Source organism: Pezoporus wallicus, unplaced genomic scaffold (genome assembly GCF_028554395.1).
Source record: "Pezoporus wallicus isolate ANWC-B61680 ecotype Strahan unplaced genomic scaffold, APGP_CSIRO_Pwel_v1 contig_4901, whole genome shotgun sequence".
Taxonomy (NCBI): domain Eukaryota; kingdom Metazoa; phylum Chordata; class Aves; order Psittaciformes; family Psittacidae; genus Pezoporus; species Pezoporus wallicus.
Window position 1 is genome coordinate 4,955,637 of NW_026640354.1, and position 17,630 is coordinate 4,973,266.

At 36.3% G+C, this 17,630-nt stretch overlaps 1 protein-coding gene across 1 annotated transcript in view; it reads left to right on the forward strand.

Moving 5' to 3' along the window:
• The window catches only part of EYS (eyes shut homolog), a gene marked incomplete at its 3' end in the record, with an annotated part of 771,151 nt that overhangs the window by 40,129 nt on the left and 713,392 nt on the right, over positions 1-17,630 (forward strand). The window contains exons 3-4 of the mRNA XM_057418821.1: positions 10,412-10,605; positions 13,345-13,472. Of these exons, the coding sequence (XP_057274804.1) occupies positions 10,412-10,605; positions 13,345-13,472 (322 nt within the window). The remainder of the gene's footprint in view (positions 1-10,411; positions 10,606-13,344; positions 13,473-17,630) is intronic.

Genomic DNA, 17,630 nt, shown 5'->3' on the forward strand with positions numbered 1-17,630 from the left:
AAATATTAGTCAAAACAATGGATAATAATAATAATAGCAAAAACAATAATGTCATAGAATCATGGAATGGTTAAGGTTGGATGGAACCTTAAAGGTTATCTAGTTCTAACCCCCCTGCCATGGGCAGGAACTAGACCACTAGACCAGGTTGCTCAAAGCCCTATCCAACCTGGCCTTGGAATTGGAAGGCATCCAGGAACTGAGGCATCCACAGCTTCTCTGGGCAACCTGTTCCAGCATGTCACAACCCTCATAGTGAAGAATTGCTTCCTAATATCTAACATAAATTGGTCCTCTTTAAGCTTAAAGCCATTTCCTCTTGTCCTATCACTACATGCTCTTGTAAAAAGTCCCAGTGCAGTTTTCTTGTAGGCCTGCTTGAGGTACTGAAAGGCTGGTTTAAGGCCCCCCTCGAGCCTTCTTGAGGTTGAGCAACCTCATCTTCCTCAGCCTGTGTCCATAAGAAAGCTTCCTAGCATCTTTGAGGCCCTCCTCTGGACTTGCTCCAACAGGTTCATATCCCTCTTGTGTTAGAGACCCTAGAACCAAACGCAGTACTGCAGGTAGGGTCTCATGACAGTGAAATAACTATAACAACACCTTCCTTCCTCGCCCCCTCCCTCCCCACCCCCCAAAAAAAAAACAATCTTAAAGGTTTAAATTTATTATGTTGTAATCATGATTGCTGAATATTGGGGTATATAGTACAGGTCTGTTACAGACAATTTTTGAGTCTTTTAGGGAATTTCCAGTTGCGGGTTAGTTTCTTCATTTGACTCTTAATGGGTATTAGCCTAAAGCTTTTGGTGTCCAAAAAGGGTTTCTCCTGATTTACACCAGGTTATGTGAGGTGATACTGAGATAATTAGCAAATGAATGCAGTCATGACTGCCCCAAAATGGTGAGGTGTGTCATTTTGAATGTTTCCATACAGGAATAAAGAACAACCCAGCAAATCTAACCTATATCAACTTTACCAAAGAAAAGTGTCTCAAGAAGGAAGAATAAATTATTATGGCGACTAAAGTAAGCCTGTTAGCACAGTTAACAGCAATAATTTTCTTAAAGCTGTCATTTATCACCATATTTTACAGTGCCAGCAATAGAATTTCGATTCTAAAGATACCTAGATAATTTTTGAAAATGGGACTTCATAATAGTATATCAAAGTATCACCTCAAAAATCAAATCTAAAATTGAATTCGCAGTTGCCAACTTGATTTCATATAAGATACCTTCAGATGTGAAAAAGTCTAGCTATAATAGGAGAGGCATAGCACATTTATTTTGTATGTCAATTATTTGGATATTTTCAGAAATGTTATTTGGCCTCTTTATGTGTTCTTTCAAATCTCATCTAGTTTTACAGTGCTAAGAAGGTAAGTACTAACAATCATAAATAACCAGATTGTACATAATGTGGCTAAGGTTGTTACTTGTGTTGAGGACATTTATAAAAAAGAATGTCCCAAAGTGTTTTGAGAGGTTCAGAGTAATTCTGGCCTAGGTACACATAATTTTATGCCTCTCATTAAAACCTCAGTGCATTCAGAGCCTTATGAAGAGGTTTTGCTCTTTCTGGTCTTCTGTCTCCATTTTAAAGAAAAATAAGAGCTAGAAGAAAATTAATTAATTTGTTTAATTTAATTACGAAATATTGATTTCCCGCATTGCATTAGTAGGGTTTTTAGATACAGGGAACAAAATCTATAAGTAAATTAAGAATGGTAGAAGCAAAAATACATTTGTTAACTTGACAGAAAAAAGCAAACAAATAAACCCCCAGTTTTGGTCAACAAAAGCTGTTTTGTCCCTCCAAAACTTCTTTTGCTTAATAATGTAGAGTATTTTTAATGTTCCTAAAGTATCTACTGGACAGCTAACTTCACCAGTATATTATCGGGAACCTCAGACTGCTTTAATTAGCTTCCATTGCTATAAGGTAATCTTTGTAAGTAGGACAGAGTATTCAAGATATGAGGAAATTATATGTTCAGTTGCGTCATACATGTTACTTTTCAGAGTTGTACTGATCTGATAAAATTAAACTATCATGTGATTTTGTGAAACTCAAGCAGTAGTACAGAGGTAAAGAAAAATGCAGGAAATTTCTACATTGCCCCAACCAGAAGCATACAAGCTCTGTTATTTACTGACCTCAGGTATTCAGTGACCTTTGAGATAATAAAGATGATATAAATGCAAACATTTTCTTTTCCACTTTTCACTAATAATCAAGTCTAGCCATATTTGCCACTGTCTTTCGTTACACTTATTTTATCCATGAACTTACTGCTATTCAAGATAGTTGATCTGGCCCATTCAGTGTATCTATTATAATTTAGGATGCTTAGCTTGCATAAGCACTCTTATATGCATAAGAATGCATAGCTTAAGAAGTATATGTCCCATTTATAGCTTTATAAAGCATACTGAGTATCTGCAGGCACAGTGCTAGTCCATGAATGTCAGGAGAGACATCCTCATCTCTAAGAGGTGGAATACTTGAGAAATACTGAACCTCTCACAGGAATATGTATGTGAGCCATCAGAGACGTAACAGCATAAGAACAGTCCTGCCACTTGAGGATCAATGAGGAACTAAAAGAATGCTATCTGGAGTAACTGTTGCCTTAGAGAGAAAGGAGTGATTAACCACTGAATTTTTAAAACTGGCTTCCCAAAACATGGATACATAATCATGTAATTTTACTGTAGCGGAAACCGTGCAGTATTAGTGAATTCACTGTTAATGAACACACATTTTCTTCTGTACCTGGTGTCTGGTGAACACAAGCAGCTAGCTGCAAGGGGGGAGGCAAGTTAAAATCCAGACTTTCTGTTAGTGGGCAGCATTGATGTTCTTGATAAAAGTCATAACTGTCAATTTGAACATTATGGCTATTCTTCTTGTGCCCCTAGCAGCTATTTGAACACCTCTTTCTGCAACAGACCGAGGCACTAGGAAGGGATTTTAGGCTAAGAATAGTACATGCTGATCTGTTAGAACTATGTTGATGCCCTGCCCTTTCCCCACGGAATAATAACCTTCCAGAAGTTGTGACTGGACAGCCCATGCAGACTGCCTTAGCAGTGGCCAGAGTGGCATGGGCTCAGAATCAGTGCAGCTCTGGCTATTTTAGAATTTCTGAACACTGTGTTTAGTCAAGATAAAAAGTTTCCAAGGACTCTTGATGAGTTTTTCCAGCAGTACTGTAATTTACTCTCGAATAGGCTTTACTCTGATGGCAGCTAATGCTCTTCTCATTCATTTACTTCCAAAATGTCTATTTTCAAGTCTGCTGATTGGAGCTTTTGTATAAAGCACATCAGTGAGATTTGATACTGCCTATATAGTCTAAAATTAAGATCATAGCCCTTATAATCTTTCATGAAGATTTGCACTTGCTCTCTTCTGAGACCTAGATTTACAGTGCCCTAAGTAGACGTCATTTTGATTCAAAATTTACTGAAACTTCATATGCAGAAAAAAGGTGGCATTCATTCGTTTTGATTAAAAATCTATATGAAGATGCAAATATTCATATTTCAAAGAGTAATACTTTCAGTGCACCAGGAGAAATATTGGTATATTTTAGGGTCTAGGTATATAAGACCAGACCATGTGATTCAGCGATGTTTTTAAACAAAAGAAAAAATATCTTTTTACAGAGAGGGCTTTTAAAAATACCTTTCAGTTTTACATTTAAAAGGAAGGGTAGCAGATATAATGAAGGAAAGTGAAAAAAAAAAGGGGAGAATTGGACTGGACTAATTGAAAGAAGTTGCTAACAGAACTATGAAGATATATATTAGTTTAATTGAAGAAGTACTTTCACTTAATCAACTGAAACCTGGTGGACCTCACATTAAAAAAGCCTCATTTTGGCATTAAAGTGAACAAGTGTGCTAAACATTAATAATGGCATGATGTGAGGACATGCTGTGTGGGTTTCTATAATTTCAGTTGTGAAACAGAACATATTGCAATTCTAACAATATTTTTAAAAATTACATTATCGTATTTGTCTTCATTTCCAGGCTTTATTCTGTTCACCGCCTACTATGTATCTTGATCCTTGATTGTAGCTCCTAGCAACCACTTTTTTCTTTTAAACTGAAAACAGATTTCTCTCCCACTAAATAGTTCCTTTTTTATGGTAACCCTGAAATAGTATTGCTTCATTCTAATTGAAGTACAAATAAGTGAAGTATATGTATGTAACATATGCTGTTTCCTGAAAAAGTCTGCTGTGCCTTATGCATATCTCTTCTAGAAAATACTGATATTTCGTTAAAGGAATAACAAAACAGAAGTACTGAAATAATATTATAGTATGCTTATATGATCTTTCACATATTTTTCTCCTTGGAAATGGAAATGGTTGTAGAAATGTGAAGCCCAGAAAGACTTGTATTAAAAATAGAAACTGTATTAATCAACAACCCCAGATATTTTGTAAGGGGCACTATGTGGTATCTTAACAAATTCAGTGGCTTATCAATGGTGTCAGGAATGTCTTTTGACTTCTAATGGATTATCATTGTTACATGGTAGTGAAAATAATGAAAATTAGCAGGGATACAGTTAAATAAGAAAGGTGTGGGGTTTTGTTTTGGGTTTTTCTTTCATTTGTTTGTTTTTGGTGAAGGGTTTTATTCTCTTCACATGTCAAAGCAATAAAAAATGCTGAAAATAAGGTTCACATCCTTAAACTAAAATTCATTAACTGTCATATTGTTCTGTAGGATAATCTTTGCTCCCCCATTACTGCTCTTTAATCTTCTACCATTTTTATTTCATTGAAGTAAATAAAACAGGAAGTTGATGTATTGGAAAACCATGGTGATCTGATCCTGCTGGTGATGTCTTTAATTTCTTTAATTTTTGGTTTAATCAGGATATTCAGTCAAGGTGAACTATCTTTTTTTTTTTTTTTTCATATGGAAGTTGGAAGTTTCCTGGTTGTTTCCCATTAAAACATGTTTTCTACAGTTATTTTCCTGAGAATTTGAACAATATACCATAGTATATATAACCACAGTTAATCATTTATCAGTAAACATTTTCAGCTGTTGTCTCTTTTTTGGGCTGTCTGAGGTAAGATTGAGTTCTGTTGAAACTGTTGGCAAAAGAAATACCCAGCCCCTATGTCAAATACTATGCCTATATACCATGTTGATATAAAAGTAAAATAGAATATTATGCATTAGATCTATGCAGTTACAAGTATTTGCCTTGCCCTTTTTTAATTTAAGTCTCAGCTCTCCATAATCTGTACAAACATTTTCAATAATCACTTGCAATTTGGACCAGTATATTCTTTATGTCTGCATTGTTCATTGCTTAAATATTATTCTCCTGCAGGGGTTCACATTTGATTTGAGATAATACATATCTATTTTTACCCTGGTCACTTTTTACCTTGCTTCTAACAACAGCGTTCAAGAGGTCAGTAAATGTTAACATGGCTATGAAGTTTTTATTTTAACATACCTAAGCAGGGGGCACTGATGAGGACAAGAACATACCAGTTTTATTATGCAAATTTGGATTTAATTCTTAATTTTACACAACTATTAAGAGTTTTTGTATATATTTTGAGTCCAAGTAGATAAATAGATTTGCAAATTTAGAGGAACAGTTGTTTATCTATTCTGACCAAAGTTTGTTGTATTGCTTACATATATATTAAGGCTCCTGTCTTGTATATGGTTAAAATAGCATCTTTCAAAAGGCATTGATGTGACATGAGCAGCTGTAGAATCCAGTTTTTTCATGGTTGTCTGATACAGAGAACTCACTGGCAAAAATATGAGGCTTTTCTAACTTCATTTGTGTTGCTTCTCTCTTTCTTTGCTTTTGTTGCATTTTTTCTCCACTGAATTAATGGTCCCTTTAGTGTCTAATATTATCCCCATCCAAGGGCTGTTATCAAGTCACCTTTCAATCTTATTAAGAAAATAGATAGAGTGTGATATCAGGTTTGGAAATGATAGACTAAAAAGCTTCAAAACACTAATACTCCTGAATTCCTTTTATTGACTTGATTTGTTCTCCTGGGTTCAGCAGTAGCAGTCATGTTTCTCCTTCGTGGTAGCTGGTGCAGTGCTGTGTTTTGACTTCCAGCCTGGGAACAGTGCTGGTGATACCGATGTTTTCGGTTGTTGCTAAGTGATGTTTACCCTGACCAAGGACTTTCTGAGGCTCATGCTCTGCCAGGGAGGAGGGGAAGCCGGGAGGAAGCAGAGACGGGGCACCTGACCCAGGCTAGCCAAAGAGGTATCCCATACCACAGCACGTCATGCCCAGGGTGGGGGGTAACGGGGAGTTACCCGGAAGGACACTGGCTTCCGGGTGAGACTTGTTTCTTGGACGGTAGTACTGTATTCTCTTCCCTTGTTATTTTCTCTTATCACTGTTGTCGTTGGTAGTAGAGGTGGTGATTTGTGTTGTACATTGGTTGCTGGACTGTTCTTGTCTCAATGAATGAATGTTCAAATGAAAGAGCACTGCTTTTGCTTTTCATATGAAGTGCTGAATACAAGAAATTATAAAACAGAGGAATGTCAAAGACATGAGTAGCTGTCCTGGGTTCAGCAGTAGCAGTAATTTTTCTCCTCCTTAGTAGCTGGTGCAGTGCTGCTTCTGACTTTCAGCCTGGGAACAAAGCTGATAACACCGATGTTTTTAGTTGTTGCTAAGTAATGTTTACTTTGACCAAGGACTTTCTGAATCTCTTGATCTGCCAGGGGAAGCCAGGAGGAAGCAGAGACAGGACACCTGACCCAAACTAGCCAAAGGGGTATTCCATACCCCAGCACATCATGCCCAGTATATAAACTTGGGGCAGTTACCCGGAAGGCCCAGATGACTGCTCAGGTTGGGCTGGGTATCAGTCAGCAGGTGGTGAGTGGTTGTATTGTCTTCCCTTGTTATTTCCCTTATTATTATTTTTGGTGGTAGCAGTAATGGTTTGTGTTATACCTGAGTTACTGAACTGTTCTTATCTCAACCCGTGGGAGTTACTTTTTTTTGATTATCCTTCTCATCCCTTCGGTAGTGGGGTGAGGAAGGCAAGGGGAGTGAGCGAGCGGCTGCATGGATCTGAGTTACCGGCTGGGCTTAAACCACAACAGTAGCATCAATGATTAAGGAAATATTCATGCTCAAGAACGAATTCTTCCTAAAAGTTGTTAGGCAGCTGGTAAAGTTTTTCATTGAATTTACTCTAAATTTATCTGTGGTTTAGGCCCTGTGTCCAGTTACTGCTCAGTATCTTCATTTAGATTGATCCCCCATGACCTGGTCAGGTAATTGGCTTCCAATTCATACTAAAAGCACTTTTTTTTTCCAAATTAAAGAAATACACAAATTTTTGCCCCTTGTAAGGAGACGCAGGGTGAAAAGAAGTTAAAAACCTTTTTTGCCTTCCTTGTACCATGAACTTTTTCCTTAGTACATCTGTCATGCTGTGATTAACATTTCCTTGTCTCCTTGCAGGCTTTTCCCTAGTTCTCTTCCAGCTAGTTTTAGTCTTCTCTAAAACAAAGTTGCACTTTTTTTTTTTTTTTGCAGATAAATGCCCTTTTCCTGGTTTTGCTGCAAATGAGCATATCGTTATCAAAAAGGCACCTCTATCATCGGGTTTCTGCAGCTGGCCTTCATTGTTCTGTGTTAGCTTGTTCATTCAGTCTTTCCCTATTCTAATAATCCTATCTGGTTTAACAAAAGGCTAAGAAATTCTGTGTAACAGTGGCAGGACAAATGAGGAAGCTTTTATGGACTCAGGCAGGAACAGCTTACAAACCATTTGGCTTGTGGAACTACACTGTTTTGCTTTCCTTTGAGTAGAGCAGTTGGAGTCACTGTTTTGCTGATTTGACGTCTCCTGTTGAGTAACATAGGTGGGACAAGAGCACCCATCCTTGTCAAATATGCCCAATAAAAGGAAAAAATCCTAAAAAAATAAGCGTTGATATGTAAGCTTATCTGTGAGTACTGCTGAGGTACAATATAATACTGAAGTATACCAGGACAGCTAAATACATAACTGAATAATCTAAAACAACTGGCCAATTCACCTCACTTCATGTTTCAAATGTTCTCTTATGTATGTGCACTACCACCAGTCAATGGCCGTGTTCTGAGGAATGGCCTTCTTAGCTTTTTCTATTAACATCTGTAAGTTGCAATGTATTTTTACTGTAATTTGGTTACTATGGTGATGAAGGATAGCAACATGTTCATTATGGATTCTTTGAATGTTCTCTGATGCTAAGGAGAATGGAGTAATACATTCTAAAAGATAGATCCAGTGCATTTTGTGTTATTGAAACAACTACTTCCAATGAACTGAGTGAGGAAAAGGATTTTGTGTTTTGACCTTTTTTTCTGTTAATAGGATTTTCATGTATAGTGTTTGTTGCATCAGCTGTTCTGGTAAATAATAGAGACAGAGTGTGTAATAATTGGATTTCCTGGTAAACATTGTTCCACGTAGTTACAGTTTCTCTATATAACTAGTCTGTTCGTGAGAAAATCACTGGAGGCTTGCATACTTACCTATTAATTGGTTCAGAATGAATTTTGTATGTTTGCCTTGTAGTTTACAATTCTGAATTTTCTATACTGTGCTTACCATTATGGAATTATACATCTTTTCATAAAGTATAATTTTTTTATGAATGTCTATTTTTAATGCAGTTAATTCAAGTGGCTAACAAAATGCGTAATCAATACATACTACTACTTCAGAATAGATTTATTATGACGGTAATGTTATTGCTACAGCAAATTACTGAAAAAAATGCATCTGATGTAATTGTGTGTTAGGAAAGAGGTTTAAAATAGAGTACCAAAGTACAAACAATGTAAAAAGTATATCTGCTACATATTTTTTAGAAGTAAATGGAAGTAAATTCTTAAGTGCCATAATTCTGCTCTTTGATGTTGCACAATTTAAAAAAATTAATTGACCAGAATACTTAGCTCTTAACTGTTGAGGTATGCAGGTAGATTAGTAAACCCCTGCCTGGGCTTACAGTAGCTGAACAGGACATCATTAACTACTGGACAGAACATGGGAAATTGCCAATTTTAACAAGTAACTGAGAGAGTGGCTGAAAGTTACAGATGGCGTCATGAGTGATGACTGGATTTCATAGATGGTTAGGGAGAATTTTGTGAGAAACAGAAAAACTTCACAGATAATTAGAGGAGGAATCAGGGACATTTCGTGGATTATTCTCTTGTAAAGCCAACAGAGCCTCGGTAGCCGTATCAGTAATGCCACATAAAGCCAAGATTATTTAGGTAGCAACCAGAAGTACCAAATTTCTGTATGGAGGTGAAAAAACTGGGAACCATGGGGACAAACACTTAGGTAGGGGTTATTTATCTGGGAGGAGAAAGAGGATCAAGGTGGGTGGGAGGAGTACAAATATGGGAAAATGCAGAGAAAAGGTGATAAAAGGGCTGGTTGGGTGTAAGCAGTCTTCTGCTCATTATGCTTCTCTGGCTGAGTCTCTGTGTTACCACAGACCACGGCTGTCTTTTTACGTCTGTGTTACCACCCTTCTTAGCTAGCAGGGGTGGGCTTTTGCAACTAGAATAATACCCAGATCTGGAATGACTTAAGATCTGAGCCAGCAACTTGGTAAGAGGTTCAGGATATGGATCTGGATATCAGACATAATTTAAAACCTGCACTGATATTTGAGTGATCCATTTATGTGGGTTTATTTGCGCTTTCAGGAAAGAAAGGAGTGCATATGTTAGCAGATGAGCTTCAGTACTGACTACTCAGAGAGGAGGAAAAGTTTGAACATTGTTGTTCATGCTGATGTGAATGGTGTTTGTATTTATGTTGATCCATGTGGACAGTGTGTCTGTCTTGTGTGTGTGTGTGCATGACTATGTACCTACTGAGGCTACAGTCAGCTTCACTGCTGGCTAGTTCTAAAACCGGAATAGGAACAACCTCTTTGATCTGAAAGTCTGTTGTATTCAGCTTTTCTTCGTAATAACTGCTGTGAAAGAGATGTTCAGTGACCATTCAGTATCTCCTGGAACTGTGGTTCCAATTCTTCTCCTCCTTTTGTTAGAGATGAGTTTAGTCACTCCCACATTCACTCCCACATACTTCTACCATGTTTATTCACCAAAAGAAATAAACCAACAGGAATATTTTTAGTTCTTTTCTATTAAATTGGTGATAGTTTTCAGATGTCCCAGTTAGTAACTTAGAGCCTCATAGGGTAGACAATAGCAGAAAACCACTATAAATAAAAGCTTCTCAATCCTTCCTAAAATTATTAAAAAAAAAAAAAAAAAAAATATTATGGGCAGAATACCAGGAAGCATCATTCACTCAAACACTCCCTACCTTTTTGTGTTTATTACTTTTAGGTCCATTTTGTGAGAAACCTGGTGATCCTTGTGCATCTCAGCCATGTCTGAATGGGGGCATATGCCAATACAACCAGTATGGATATGTTTGTGATTGTCCTGCTGGTTTTCTTGGTCACAACTGTGAAATTGATATCAATGAATGTTCTTCAAGGCCATGTCAGAATGGAGGTACATGCATCGATTTGCCAAATGTAAGTATAAGCTTCAGAGATTTCTATTTGAACAAGGATTCGTAGAATCATTGCGTTGTTTTGGTTGGAAGAGACCTTACAGATCATTTAGTGCCAAACCCCCTGCCATGGGTAAAGACACCTTCATGAGACCAGGTTGCTCAAAGCCCCATCCAGCCTTGTCTTGAACACTACCAGGGATGGGGCACCCATGTTTGGGAAGTCTTTTCCAGTGTCTCACCATCCTTATAATAAAGAGTATCTTCCTTATTTCTAATTTAAATCTACCCTTTCCCTCTTTCAGCTTAAAACATTATTATTTGTGCTATCAATACAGGCCCTTTTAAAAAGTCCCTCTCCAGCTTTCTTGTAGGCCCTTTTTTAAGTATTGAAAGGCCTCAACAGAGCCCCCAGAGACTTTTCTTTACCTTTATGAGCAACCCCAATCCACTCAGCCTTTCTCTATGGCCATTTCTGTGGCATTCCTCTGGACTTGCTCTAACAGGTCCATGTCTTTCTTATGCTGTAGTCCCCAGAAACTGAACACAGTACTCCATGTGGGATCTTACAAGACTAGAGTGGGAGAAGCACCTTCCTGGATCTGCTGGCCACACTTCTTTTTATGCAGCCCAGCATACAGTTGACTTTCTGGACTGCAAGTGCATAGTGCTAGCTCACATCCAATTTTCCAAGCAGCACTATTACCCAGTCCTTCTACTCAGGGCTGCTCCTAATGCATTCATTATGCAGTCTGTACTAATACTGGTGATTGCCCTGACGCACGTGCAGGACTTTACACTGAGCCTTGTTGAACCTTATGAGGTTCACAGGAGCCCACTGCTCAAGTCTGTCAGGGTCCTTCTGGATGGAATTCCTTCTTTAGTGAATCAATTGCACCACTCTGCATGGTGTCATGTGCAAACTTCTGAGGGTGCACTCAATGCTTCTGTCTGTGTAATTTATAAAGATACTGAACAGTAGTGGTCCTAGTACAGGCCCATGAGGGATACCATTTGTTGTTACTGATCCCCATTTGGACATGGAGCTGTTGATTGCAACTCTTTGGGAATGGCCATCCAGCCAATTCCTTATCTACTGAGCAGTCCATCCATCAAACCAATACCTCACCAGTTTAACAACAATGATGTTTGGTGGGACAATGTCAAATGCCTTACAGAAGTCATGGTAAATGGCATCAGTTGCTCTTCCCTTATCCATCAGCACAGTTACTGCATCATAGAATGCCACCAGATTAGTCAGTCAGGCATGATTTGCTCTTCTTGAAGCCATATTGGCTGTTTCTAATCCCCTCCCTGTCATCCATGTGCCCTGCCATAGCTTCCAGGAGGATCTATTCCATGAAAGTGGCAGACCATTTAATTCTAATATACATTTTAAAATGAGTTTTGCATGATCCATGAAGAAACCGAGCTTTGTCTGAATGTGCAGTGTTCCTAATATTCCTATTGTTAAAAAGGCCAAATACCACATTTTCAGTTCAGTTGGTTTTTTTTTGTCACTTAAGAAACTACCAGTGTTGCTTAACTTTTTTCTTTCTCCCTAATAAAATCTTCTGATATAAAATATGATACATCAGTCATCTTTATTAATTAATGGTTGTTTCCTATTCTCATGCTTTGCCTGTGATACTTGGTTTTAATACTTGGTTTTAATTTCCATCCCTTTCCCCTTCCCTCTTCTTTTTTCTTCTTGTAAAATAGAATAAATTAATGCAGACTTGATAATAGAGTCATATCTGGTCATATTTCAAACTGCATTGTCAGTGCTCTTTCATTAGCATGACTATTGCAAATAGCAGTGATTATACAGAACCAAAATAGCGGAAGATTCAAAAGCTCAGTATCACATTCCAGCAATGCATACTCACAGAGAGAAAAAAAGACATCTAAATTCCCAAAGAAATTGATAGATTTCTAAATTATACAATCTGTCTAAATATTTTTTAGTAGATATACTAGCACATTGTAATTTGTACAGTCATTTCTATAGTCAAACAGATGAAGTAGTTTGTTTTACACATATATATAAATCTTTCACTAGATGTTGAGAGTTCCCTTGATCATGCCTTTAAGACTGATTCTAAGGAAACACCTGAACACTTGCAATTTCATTGGGGGAATAAACCCGTGTATAATTTTCCTATACTTTCTGACATCAGAAGACCTGTAAAGAATATTACTTTATATAGAAAAATAAGGGTGGGATTATCAGCTCTCAGAAATTGTTTGTAAAATAACTTATTGTTCTTACTGTGCAAATTACAGATGTCTTTCACCATCATAGAGAAACATATTTTCTGTGTTTCATATTAAAGGGGAAAAAACATTTTATTTCCTACTCTAGTTAGCAAATACTGTTTGGTATTTGATGTACCTTGTGTACTGTTACTGTTTGAAAGATGCAAACATTACATTGATACAAATTCAGAAATTAGGAAAAACCCTAAATGAATTGCAAAGTTCCTTCTCAATCCAGTTATGAAATGACAAATCCAGCTAAATTTAGAGCTGGTGTATTTCCAGCTAGCAAACTGAGCTCTTGCATAATTTGTGCTGGAATGCTTATCCAACTTGTCCTAAATTCTGTTTGTAAGCTAGGAGTGCTTTTTGTTCTGTCTTTGTAGACTGTTTAATATGATGAAACTCTGTCCTAGTTAGGATCTCTATAGTAGTGGAACTAAACACTAATTTCTGTATTGCCTTGATTACAACAAATAATTATTTTTAATTTCTTCTATAGGATGTGGCATGTATCTGTCTGCCAATATTCACTGGCAAGTTCTGTGAGAGAATACTGAATCCATGTGAATTACTGCCTTGCTTAAATAACGCAACTTGTGTAGCTCAACACCAGAACTATAACTGCCGGTAAGATTAGAAATGAATTTATTTCAGTACTTTGATCACTTGATGACATCCCAGTGATTGCAGAAAGAAAAGACTTCTTCAGTCACAGAGCACACAGAAAAAAAACACATTCCTTTCAACAATTGTTTATGTATTTTTGGTGTTCTACTGTGTCAGTCTTCTTAAAAACTTGTGAAGTACTAGAGAAAGATTTAAAACATTTAACAAGTTACAAACTTTTAAATCAGCAATTCTGTAAGATAAAATATATAAATCCTGACAAAATGATGATAAGTAAGACAATTATACTACAGGTACCACTCCCATTCAAGGTATATGATATTTCTGTTGTTTCTGATAGGATAAGACAAATCATTTAATTTCTGATTCACAAACATGTATTAGTAGGTCTTAGATTGATCCTTCAAGCAGCATAGTAAAAAGTGCTTTATCCAGGAAGACCATGCTGGAAATTATCCATTTGAAAATAACAGATGACCCGGTATATCATTTTATTCTATTTTAAATAGCTTTTTAGAAGCTATTTAAAACTATTTTTAAACTAAAACTAATAGGTTAGTTTTCCTACACCACTAAAGAGTACAGTTTGTCCTCTTCCCATTTGTTTGGCTTTTATCTTGCTGCCTGGAGTAAGTTCTGCTGGGCACTACTGAAGTGCAATAAACCACTTTCAAATTTTAAGATATTCATAAAAACTGAAAGCTGTGGTACACAAAAGCCTGAAACCATTATGAATTAATTTAGAAACCACAAATGCATAACTGAAGTACAGATATAAAGTTAGAGTCTACCAGAAGCGATTCAGTTGAGAAGTCTGAAAATTAAAATATAAATAGAATTGTGTTGGCTATTTTCCCAAAGAAGAAAAAAAAAGACAATTTTATTTATACTTACACTTAAATATATATATATATACATTTACAAACACATGGAAACACACAAAATTAGATCTTCCCAATAAATATCTATAGCATAGAACAATGGGGTTAACATTTATTTTCCAATACTTTAACACAAGACATATGCTGCTAATAATTTACTACTGTACAGCCAGTCTTTTACATGGTATGTTGGCGCAGGAATAAGTATGAAATGATGCCCGATGCTTACATTTAAAATTATGCATAACATAAGCAATTAATACCAAGATAAGATTGCATTTCTTAAAAAAAAGAAATAATAAAAAATCTTGGCCCTGTGTACAATGCAGATTGAATAATTTATAACTTCTCAAACCACTGGTAGAAATAATCTGTACCATGAACTTCATCGTATCAAGGAAATTGATTATTAAAAATAGCCATGGAAAGGCATGGTGATTTAACAGTCTTCCAGTTGATATAATATGGAAGAATAAGAATGGAAGTCATGATTTAGACCAATATAACAGAAAATAAAAATGGCCAATTAACCCATGCATACTGATTATTCAGAGATTCACCTAGGTTATGTGGTAAAGCTAGGTACTAGAGGTTTTAATTTTAGGCTCAAGTGATACAATCCTCTTTACTACTAATATCAAGCATTAAGATCCTATTAATATAAGTGGCACTTAGATTTTACATTTAATATCTGTATATTACATTTGTATATAAGTGTATAGTTTTTCTGTGTGTAAAATATGCATTTGGTAAAACAGGCAAGATATTTGTAGAGAGCTAGTTTGAGAAGCAGGGTAGGTTACAAGCTTGTTATTTTTTAGCACTAAGAACACTCTAAAAAGGGGAATAACATCCTAGGGAGAACACTGTGAATAGAATAATGGAGAATGCATCCTTCAGCTTTGCACAATGTTGAGTGCCTTGCCCTTACAGACTATTTACATAAAAACTTAAAAACTTTAGACCCCCATAGTTTTCCTTAGCATCCAAGTTGCATGACACACTTTCTTGGTGAAGGAGGAACTCCATAAAATTACCCCTATTCCAAAGAGTTATATTCAGGACAGGTGAGATGAAACACCTTCTTGAGGTTTAGGGTTTTCTCTTTACAGAGGCACAGAAAAAGCCTGGGTTGCTCTCTCAAACCAAATACTAAAACTGCAGACTTCTAATGTTAGATAAGTATAGAAGCACTGGAAATTGGTTTCAATAGAATGAGAGAATCATAGAAGAGCCAGGTTAGAAGAGACTTCAAAAGATCATCTGGTCCAGCCTTCCATGGGAAAAGGTACTTCCATGAGATTATTTAGCAGCTTGTCCATTCACATATTGAAAACCAGTACACACGCGTAGTATTACCTTTCAGTACCTGAAGGCTGTAATTACTGATTGCAATATTTTTTAGTGTTTATTTTTAATAAATATGAAATTATTTCCTCTTTTTTTTGTTAAATTACAATTTTCTACCACTTGATCCTCAATATTTAATAAATGTAAATTCTGTATATACTTCTGCCTGTATACTGGGAAGTAGGCATTTAGTTGAGAGAAGGCATTTCCAGGGAGTATGAATTGCATACCTTTCAAAAGGATACCAGATTCAGTAGCTGGTTGTGGGAGCTACAGTATTGCCAAAATCAGAGTGTAGAGGAGATGCTGACTTCTAGAGAGGGCCGACAGTCAGCAGATTTTACTATTTCTAGGATTCAAGATTATCTTTGTAGTTCTGTCTCACATTAACTACGTTCTATAGGAACAGTTGTTTAATAGTTTCAGTTTTGTTAAGTCACAGACTCTGAAGCTTTCTGTTTGTGAGTTGTTTCTGAATTCATTTTACACAAAGCAAACCTACTATTAACTATGTTGCTTTATTCAGGACGTTTGGAGCTTCTCGTTCAAAATTTTAAGCAGAAGTTTTGTTTCATTTTTTTGTCACATGCATATACAAATTCAAGTAATAGCTGAACTGACCTTTTTACTCCTTCTTGTTTTGTTTTCTTGTCCCTACATTATGTGCTTCTCCTTATACCCAAGCTCCATTTTGCTTATATCCATCACCATCCTGGCTTCTATCCACTTCTCCTTTCTTTGGGAAAGCAGTGATTTTAAATTCTAAACATATAACCAAACACACATTATAATTTTCTCCAGTTATGATGTATGACTATCTTGTATCCTAATTCCATCCTTTCAGTCTTGCTATCATATACAGCTTTGTGCTTAGATTCTAATAGTAGCATGTTCTTAAGACAGTAAAATATCACAAAAAAATATGAAAGGGTGTTCTGAGAAAATTTGTTCTGTTGGTGTCTTCTTCGAAACTTTACTGTCAACTTTGTTAGTGCTACTTTACTCTTACCTCCTCTGACTTTGGTACGTCTATTGCAAAATGACGTCAAAAACAAAAATGGGAAAAATTAGCAAATTTTTAAAATAGAAGAAGCAGCTTCCACAATTAGCTTACTAAACAGTTTGTTTTATGGAACAGTCATCAATTACCCAAATAAATTGAACCAGAAAAGTAGGAGCTTTTTCACCTGGTACAGGATATTTGGTAAAGACAAACCAGTAAAACAAATGTTACAATTGAGTTGCTCTGATTTGGTTTTAAGTGTTAATTAAAAATGGAATTATAACAAGAGAGACTTTTATTTACTTTTTCATTCCTTTAACGCATAAATATAATGTATGGATGAATAGTGCTGTAACATAGAGGACAACAAATAAGCCATCGGTTTGTATGACTACTTCTGTTCAGAGGGAAAAATAAGTGTGTAACTATCCTAATTATTTATTCCTAAATAATATCCTATTTATTCCTAAATAAAGGCAGTCAAGTATAATGAAAAGCTTCTTTTAGCTACAATATGTGAACCAGAAATGAGTTAAGAATAGACTTTGCAAGAGTTTTGATTCTAAGTATTTGAAAAGGTAGCAATATAAGTATAGGATTTACATATAGCCATTTTTTCAAGAGAAGGGTGAGGATTGCTACTTGCATAGAGAGTCCTCCTGTGGTTGTTTTATACTAGACTGAAAGAATATAACTATTTAGAGGATGCTTTCTCATATACACCTATCTCTGTCCAAATGGACCTACGTATGGACTGTGTGGATACTTTCCAGGGGTTTCTGGTGAAATCTATCTGGTTTGACACTTCACCAAAGGTTAATAAGTGACTTAAGCTTCTGGACATGCTAGGTGCCTCTCTACATCCCTCACAGGCATAACCACACCCGCTGATTAGGCACCTTAACTGAGTTAGAAAATGCAGCC